Source organism: Adiantum capillus-veneris, chromosome 16 (genome assembly GCF_014529385.1).
Source record: "Adiantum capillus-veneris isolate H3 chromosome 16, ASM1452938v2, whole genome shotgun sequence".
NCBI lineage: Eukaryota > Viridiplantae > Streptophyta > Polypodiopsida > Polypodiales > Pteridaceae > Adiantum > Adiantum capillus-veneris.
In genome coordinates this window covers 28091178-28099641 of record NC_140946.1, presented here as the reverse complement: position 1 = coordinate 28099641, position 8464 = coordinate 28091178, and the positions used below count along the sequence as shown (strand labels likewise).

The 8464-nt window shown below is 42.2% G+C and overlaps 1 protein-coding gene across 2 annotated transcripts; it reads right to left on the bottom strand.

Moving 5' to 3' along the window:
- Window positions 1–424: 424 nt before the first annotated feature.
- On the bottom strand, window positions 425–3966 carry LOC147438768 (uncharacterized). 2 transcript variants are annotated; one of them, XM_086484751.1, is made up of 9 exons: window positions 3811–3966; window positions 3402–3608; window positions 3266–3303; window positions 2960–3068; window positions 2791–2814; window positions 2626–2694; window positions 1608–1679; window positions 1478–1529; window positions 425–1388 (listed from the first exon to the last, which is right to left on the bottom strand). In XM_086484751.1, exons 2-9 carry the CDS (start codon window positions 3555–3557, stop codon window positions 853–855), a joined length of 1056 nt encoding a protein of 351 aa, XP_086340877.1. In that variant the 5' UTR covers window positions 3558–3608; window positions 3811–3966; the 3' UTR covers window positions 425–852. The 2 variants fall into 2 exon arrangements, with proteins under 2 accessions (XP_086340877.1, XP_086340878.1); XM_086484752.1 differs by lacking the exon at window positions 3811–3966 and having other exon boundaries at window positions 3402–3778.
- Between the last annotated feature and the right edge of the window lie 4498 nt (window positions 3967–8464).

Here is an 8464-nt window from a genome sequence, read left to right as displayed (position 1 = left end):
AGGTCATGAGATCAAACCCCACCCAATCCATATTTTTCCTCCAGAACGATTGGCTGGTCCACGATCAACAACGATCTGGGACTGTCGATTCCCACAACCTAGTTATAAACCTATGACACCGCCATTGGCAGATTGATGCCCTAACCACGTGCCCGCGTGGGTTTTCATTGACGTGGAAACTGTGCCCTACCTCACGGTGGTCAATCCCACCGCTAGGGGTTCATTCAAGACCAAGCTTCACTATCTACTGAGACCCGAAGTGAGACTGGGGTTTGGCTGGCATTAAGAGACAAAAAGGCACCATAAGCAGCCACAATGAAGACCAGCATTGTGCATCTCAGAGTGAATTATTTATAGGCCAAATTCACCCCATCATAGCAAAAATCAGAATCAAGGGAGCTTATATACTATCAAGTAATATCAGTAAACAAACTTACATTACCAATTCATAATCAAAGGTTCAATAATAAGGACCACATTCCTGTAGTGGGACAACAGAATCCCAACACAACACAATCATGCCTTTTTAAAAGTTTAAGTACCAATGTAAGAGATATAAGTCTTCCATGTAAATTTGAGTGATGCCTTACTTGCTTGAACCATGATGCAAACCTGCAAATTTACATCAAAGCTGAAGTTTGATACTAACAAAGTGAATCTGCAGCTTTGACTACCTGAAGTTAGCTGCGACTTCGTTTCCATCTCTTATCAGCAACAATGCCAATAACATTTCCGACTTTTCAGCAACAGAGCCCTTGTTAGCAAGAAGCTCAACATGGCAGAACAGCAACTTGTCCCAGACTGAGTGAATAGAGGCAACAGATGCTTATGGTAACCAAGGCATTTCAGTTATTATTTGGCTCTTCTCATTTTAGTGTTCAGGGAAGGTTCCTTGTACGAACCGACAGAGCTTGCAGCTCTCCTTTGAGGCCTATCAAATGATTCACGAGTTGAAGTAGGGAGAATATCATGTTTTGACACATCCTCACATTTTTCTGTACACTGTTGTGATGCTGTTCTGTGAGGTTCATTTTCAACTGGCCCTGTCATTACCTCAAACAGTTCTTGAGTTGAAGCTGGGACAATTTTACGTTTTGACACTTTCTGGTCCTTTTCTGTTAGTGATAGTGATGCTGTCATGCGAGGTCCGTCTGATTTGCAAGATGCTGACACCGCTGCAATGGAGACCAATTCCCTTCTCTTTGCTTCAGCTGGCTCTGAAATGGTCAGATTATTATCGCTCTGGGTAGAGTCACTTTGATGAGTGCTACCTTGATCTGTCTGCCTCACCTTCGCCTTCAACGAAGGCTCTTTGTAGCTTCTTCTCTCTCTCTTCCTCAATACAGACTTACTATGAATGCCATCAGAATTCTCAGCAGGGATCTCACCTAATATCAACCAGAAGAAAATGATCACTATAAATGCATTTCAATGATAAACAATCTCCAATAAAACCTCTCTTCAGTAAAGGACTTACAACACAAAGCGCGGCCAGATTCAGTGGAAGGGGGGCATTTCTTGTCGGATGCCTGTTAAATGACAACAATGCTAAGACCATATGTGCTTAATGTAGAGTTCAATTAAACTGTCAAAGCAAATAGCCAAACCTGTTTAAGCGATGAAGCCTCTACAAGTTTTCTAAGCCGGTTTGCCTGCTCGAGGGCATCATTGAGCTTTTCCTGGGAAACACCATAAGCATTTCAGAAAACCACTAACCAAACTCTTGTTAGGCAAGCACTTCGTCCAAAAGTCCTTGCTTTATTATTTATCTGATCAAGTAAGTGACCCACCACAAACCCTCCCCACTTGCATCCTTGATGTTCTCAAAGAGAGAAAAAATACAGAATAAAAAACCTCTATACCAACATAAGCATGGAAGTGGGGGACGGAATTTTTCTTTCCTTACTGAACATGAACTCAAAGAATGGCTACAAATAGCTAGGGTGCCCACTTATCAAACTCTTGTCAGGCAAGCACTTTATCCAGAATTTCAAAACAACGAAGCCAGAATTGTTTCTCATACAAGAATCCTTGCCTTATCTCTTATCTGTTCGAGTTATGTGGCCCATCACAAGCCACCCCTATTTTGCAGATTTGAATTAGGTCCTTGTGTTCTATAAGAGAAATATCCTATTCCTCAACAATTGTCGCTTGGAATAGATGGACAATTGGAAGCAACGAGCTTCAAAGCGGACCTTAACTCAGCTGTCCAGAGAGTTCACCAGGCAAGTGTGCCCTTCATGTGTTGCACATAACACTTTCAAAGGCAAGTAAATTGAGCAATGGAGACCTAAACGAACCTGGTGTCAAGATTTAAAAGCTTAGTCTAAGTCAACACTATCCATAATTCACATAACGAACTATTTGTAACCTTGGTAGCTTTCTGGAAATATACTTAGTACTACTGGTGGAAGAAACCCTCCTGCTCTTTACAAAATTTATATCAGACAGACCTAATGATGCCCATCATCAACAGCATTACAGGCATGCAAGTCAACAGACCCACCAAAATCGTATGTACCTCGCTGAATCAAGCTTACTAATAGCACCTTAATTGATACGAATACGTAAAACTGGAGAACACAGAATCAAATTGATTGATAGCAAACACTTTTAATACCATACTTGCATTTCCAACTTGCAGGCCTTGTAAACTGCTGACATTTGGGCATTCTCGTGTTGCAGAACCTTTAACTGCACCATTTTAAGCCATGCAAAAGCCCATGATCAGTGACACATTCAGAATAGGAGCTACATAAAGAAAACAATATACTAGAGCTAACTTCGTACTTGATCTTGTGCTTGTGTAAGATCCTGGTCAAACATCAAGAAAACACATTTAGCACAATGCTTCACTTGATTCTTGCTCTGGTACTGAGCTTGATTTTCAAAAGTCAAACTTGAACTCAACCAGCCACAGTAAATCTGTACAGGGCATAGCTAAGGAAAGGCAACTTACTCTGTACAACTGCGAATTATGTAAAATGATCTCATCATTCTGCTTGGACTTGCGACAGTAGTTGCACCACAACTTCTCCATGCAACGTTTGCTCTCTGCAAGAATCTCTCTGCATTTCCAGTGAAGGAGCATCTAGCTACAACCTCAAGGGACCCGCTCTGAATTTATTACAAATAATTACTCAACCAGCTTGCTTGCCTCACTAAGGAAGTGTGCACACAAGTATGGGCGTGCACTTAAGATGAGAGTGTACCCTGATGAGAAAAATGGGAGGTTCTAGAAACTTTTTGGACAAAATAAGGATACTCTTTCTCTGCCAGCATCTGATTAACGTTTGCAAGTTCCTGTTCAATGGTGAAACAACCAAAGTAGAATACTGAGTAACAATGATAGCAAAACAACACCAGCAGGACGATGGGCAAATTCCAATTTAAGGCATTACTTCCTGCAGCTGGGCCAATGTTCCTTTCTGTGCGAGCTGAGCATTTTCATCATGGATCCTGGATTTCAAAAGGATGGGAGTGTTGGAGAGATCCGATAACTTTTTCCGGTGCCCAACTGCTTTAGAAGTCTTTCGCCCAATGTTCTCATTTCCCATGACCTCCTAAAGTTCACGCACTAACTGTCTAAACTCGCATCGACTGTATCCCTGCATGAATCCAACATTTTATTGGAATAGGGAGTATCTGGAAGGCACAGAAGACGCTCACAAAATGCTCGACTCCTCTCCCAGACTCAAGCACAATCGAAACCCTAAATTCTGGAAACCCTAAGTTCCTTATTCCGGAGACCTACAGAGCGGTACTTGCGTTAAGAACCCCAAAACATACTTCGGATGTACAAAGAAGTACCTTCAGGTACAACGGATGCCGTGAAGGAGCTCTAAGCTTCCATAACTCAATTCCTCATACACCGATGCGACCCTCTCGAATTGCCCGATACGTTTGCGCCTTCAAACTCAATGAATAACGGCTATTTCAATGTGTCCGGCGGGATTTATTAGGGCCAGGTCGCACCCAGTGGAGGGAAAGCCTCATCACTCTATGGTGAGGGGGGATCTAAGGCGGAAAAAGGAAGCCCGAATCGTGATGTGATCCCGGTCCTCGGTCGCAGTAGTGAACTAGGGGTAAACTAAGGGTGAACTAGAGTGGAAAAGTGATTTGCACGCTCAAATCCTCTCTCTCAAAGGGGAAAGGGGGACACTTGTCCCAAGGCTACCTTTGTTACTTGATTTACCTCTTGCTTGTGATTGGCTAGGCCTGGAGAGGTCCAATGAGCTTCAAGCATGAGCTACAAGGGGGGGTCGACCAAGGAAGCTAGGGGCATGCTTGGGGGGTATACTCTCCCACACACACACACACCCTCATTGTGTCAAGTGCAGAGTGCAAGAGCTCCCTTTCCTTCAAGCAAGTAGAGAGGTTGAGAGCTTACACCAACACTCTTCGTTATGGAATGCAAATCCAACCAAGAGTCGTGCTTCAATGCTTAAGCTCGCCATCTTCTCCATCTTCATTACTATGCTATTATGTATGCTAGCAAGAAGAGTGATGATAAGTGAGGAACTAATTCCTTCTCCTATGAAATGTTTCTTCTTCCTCTTCCCTACCCTCATTCCCTACTAGCTCTCTCCACCTTCTAAGGTGTTTGAGGTCTTGAGATTGAGGCTTGGGATAGTTAATGCTTTCCACAAAGTTTATGTTATGCTCGTGATGCATGAAGCTTTCCATCTTCATTGCATCACTTAGGTCATAAGGAACATAAAGATTGTGTTGTAACAAGTCTCTGTTGATGGGAGAAATCATAATACAAATGTCTATTGGAGGGGGGACCGGCTCCACATAAATCCGGTCCTCAATTTTGTCATGTTCTCTAAATTCTCTCTCTTGCAAAATTATTGTTCATGCCAAGTTAACTAATTGTTATGTTTATGTTGCTATCTTCAATTAATGATCACCCACTATGCTCACAAAGTAATTTCTCAAAAGTACTCTCATTAATTTTCGCTACTCTCAAGTTAATAGGTTAATTCCATTGCATTGGTATCATAGCATTTGGTTTCTCTTTTCTTGCTTAAGAAGAGAGGTTCTTAAGTAGCCTATAGATGGTTGATGTTGTTAATTATATTAGGGTAAGTGGAACGGGGATCTATTATCGGTTTTGTTGAGCCCACTATGTGGGATATGGTGCACACCTCGAGAGCTTTGGACTTAATAATGGAGTCTTTATAGACTTGCCTACAGCTTTACCATTATTGAGCCATAAGAAGTCCAAAAGGAGCTAGCCCCCTGCAACTCTGCTATGTTAGACCTACTCCCCTACTCTAGCTTTGATTTTGCACATGAAGGTGCTAATGATGATGCCCCCATGTTTGTGAATTATCTCGTAACTAGGTTGCAGACGCAAGCTATGGGCAACCCTGATTTGCAAGACGAACAACTTCGTGCTTATGGGATTTCCCTTCCTCTTCAAGAGGAGAGAGAGCTTAGGAGGCCTCTTGAAGAGACCCCCAAAACAAGACTCTCTTCCATACGAAGGAGGAATCCAAAGAGCAGGAAAGCAATGAAACTTTAAGTTCCTCTGAAGATGTGGCTCCACGAAGACGGCGGTCTAGACGATCGCCTACTCCTCCCAAGAGGAAAAGATCTACACATATTCCTTCTCCTCGTCACTCCAAAAGGGAAGAGAGGAAACAAAGTAAGAAAAGGGCAAGAAGAGGTCACCCTCTTCTCCTTCTTCTTCACCTTCCTCCTCTTCCGACGAAAGCTATGGCTATTCTCCTAGAGAATATTGGAGGGGAGGACATCGCAAACCATACCTTGCATGGCAAAGGTCACAAAAGTTAAAGAAGTTCAAGGAGGTTGAAAAGAGTATCTCTTTCCTCACCTATGATAGTACCTTTGATGCTACCAACAAAGTGTTGGCCTTCATCTAGCAATTTGATGCGGCCTTTGGAGACGAGGGCTTCACAGAGTCCTCCAAGCTACACCATGTAGCTATGTACTTCCAAAAATCAGCTCATCAATGGTGGGCTAGCCTTCGTGGCAACGGTGAAGCCCCAAAGACATGGAAAACTCTACGAGTTTCCATCATGAAGAGATTCCTTGCAAGCGATGCAAAGGACAAAGCGCTTACCGAATGGTGCAGCTTGAAGCTTCTCTCTCATGAGTCTATCCACAAGTATGTAGACAAGTTTTGGGATTTATATCTCAAGGCTACTGCCTTTCACAAGATAGACTTTTCCGAGCAAAAGCAGCAATTATGTGCAGGATTACCTGAAGAGATGGCCGAATACATCAACTCTCAACGGCCTGGTTCTATCACCGAAGTAATCCGACACAGCATGGTTTCTTCACGCATCAATTTCCATCAAGGGGTTAGATGGAATGTCAAGCCCATGGAAAACAAAGACAAAAATGATGCAAAGGGGAAAACCAATGCTCAAAATTGTTCCCAAGGTACTTCCAACAACAACAATAACAATCGGTCCAAGGAGAAGGGAGTTTACAAAGGCAAAAAAAAACTCTCTCCTGAAGAGCTTGAAGCTTTTCTCAAGGACCATAAGTGTTTCAAGTGTGGGCTATCGTTCTTGCCCCAAGAAAAATGTTTGCAATGAGACTCCTAGTGCTTCCACCATCGAAGCTCCAAAAGAGGATATTCATGCAAAGGATCCTCACTTTCCTATGCTTGGGGAAAGGTAAGAGAGCATGATACTTTCATCTTGTTTGACCGTGGCTCTACTCACAACTTCATAACAATGGAGTTGGCCACCAAGTTGGGCATTCAAGCTTTCGAGATGGGAGATAAGGTAATGGCTGACATAGCTTTCAAGGGACAGCAATCCTCCGTTACTCCCTTGATTGGGAAGTTGAGGCTTCATGTCCAAAGCTATGTCGACAAAGAAGACTTTTTAATCTCTCCTCTCCAACATGAGGATGCTATCCTAGAGGCGCCATGGTTTGATTGCATGGTTGCCAATATGAAGTTCCTTGAAAGGAGAATCTACTTCACCTAGAGAGGAAAGAACATGTATATAGATGCTAGTGAGCGTGGTTGCACTATTTCACTTGTAAATCTTCCTGCTTTTGATAAGTCAATGAAGAGCTCAGTTTTTGCGTACGTGATTTTTTTCAAAGAGTATCTAAAAGATCCTAATGTTTCATCAAATGTAAATGGTAGGAATCAAGAAGGGTTATACTTGTCTAATTTTCTAAAAGGATTCCAAGATGTGTTCATCGATGAGATCCCTAAAAACTTAACTCCAAAAAGAGGGGATGATGACCATCGAATTGAGCTCCTTCCAGGAAGCTCACCGCCTCACGAGCCTCCTTATCAAGTCTCTCAATCTCAACAAGAGGAGATCATGAAGCAAGTACAGAAATTGGTAGACAAAGGGATGGTGAAGCCTAGTTCCTCTCCCTGTTGTTCTCCAGTCTTTTTAGTGCAAAAGAAAGATGGTACATATCGTAATATCACTATCAAAAATAGATCGTGCCTCGGATAGAAGGTATGTTTCATAAGCTACAAGGCTCTACCTACTTTAGTAGGATTGACCTTAAAATTGTCTATCATCAAATAAGGATAGTGGATGAAGATATCCTAAAGACCATGTTGCGCACAATGTTTAGTCTTTATGAATATCTAGTCATGCCTTTTGGCTTGACTAATGCGCCAGCTACGTTCAATCATCTAAATGGAGAAATTTTTTACACCTTATCGCAAATTCACTGGAGTGTTCTTTGATGATATCATCATCTACTCCAAGTCTTTGGAGGAACATAAGCAACATTTCCAAGTGATTTTTCAAGCATTGAGGGAGAACAAGCTTTTCCTCAACCAAAAGAAAAGTGAATTTTTCCTTTGAGAGATTCAATACCTAGGTCATATTATCTCTCAAGATGGTATCCGTAAAATCCATCGAAGTTAGATTAATAAAAGCATGGCCTAATCCAAGGAATCTACATGAGCTAAGAAGCTTTATCGGTATGTGCGTATACTATAGACGCTTCATAGCAAAATTCTCTCAAATAGCAAGACCACTACATGACTTAACTAAGAAGAACGTTAAGTATGTATGGACTACTAAGGAGCAAAATGCTTTTGACAAGCTCAAGGAGAAGCTTACCTCTCAACCAGTCCTCATGCTTCCGGATCTCTCAAAGCCATTTGAGGTCCAATGTGATGCTTGTGGTGATTGCCTTGGAGTAGTTTTGCTTCAAGAAGGGCATGCCATAGCATTTGAGAGCCAGAGGCTCAATGCTGATGAACGAGTCTTGGGCATTTATGAGAAAGAGCTTTTAGTTGTTCTACATGCCCTAGACACATGGAAGCACTGTTTATTGGAGACTCCATTTATTCTATGAACCGACCACCAAAGTCTCAAGTATTTCATGACGCAAACCAAGCTTTCTGACAAACAAATGAGGTGGGAAAATTTTCTTTCGCGATTTAATTTTCATATTGCTCACATTGCTGTTAAGCGCAATCAAGTGGCTAATGCACTTTCAC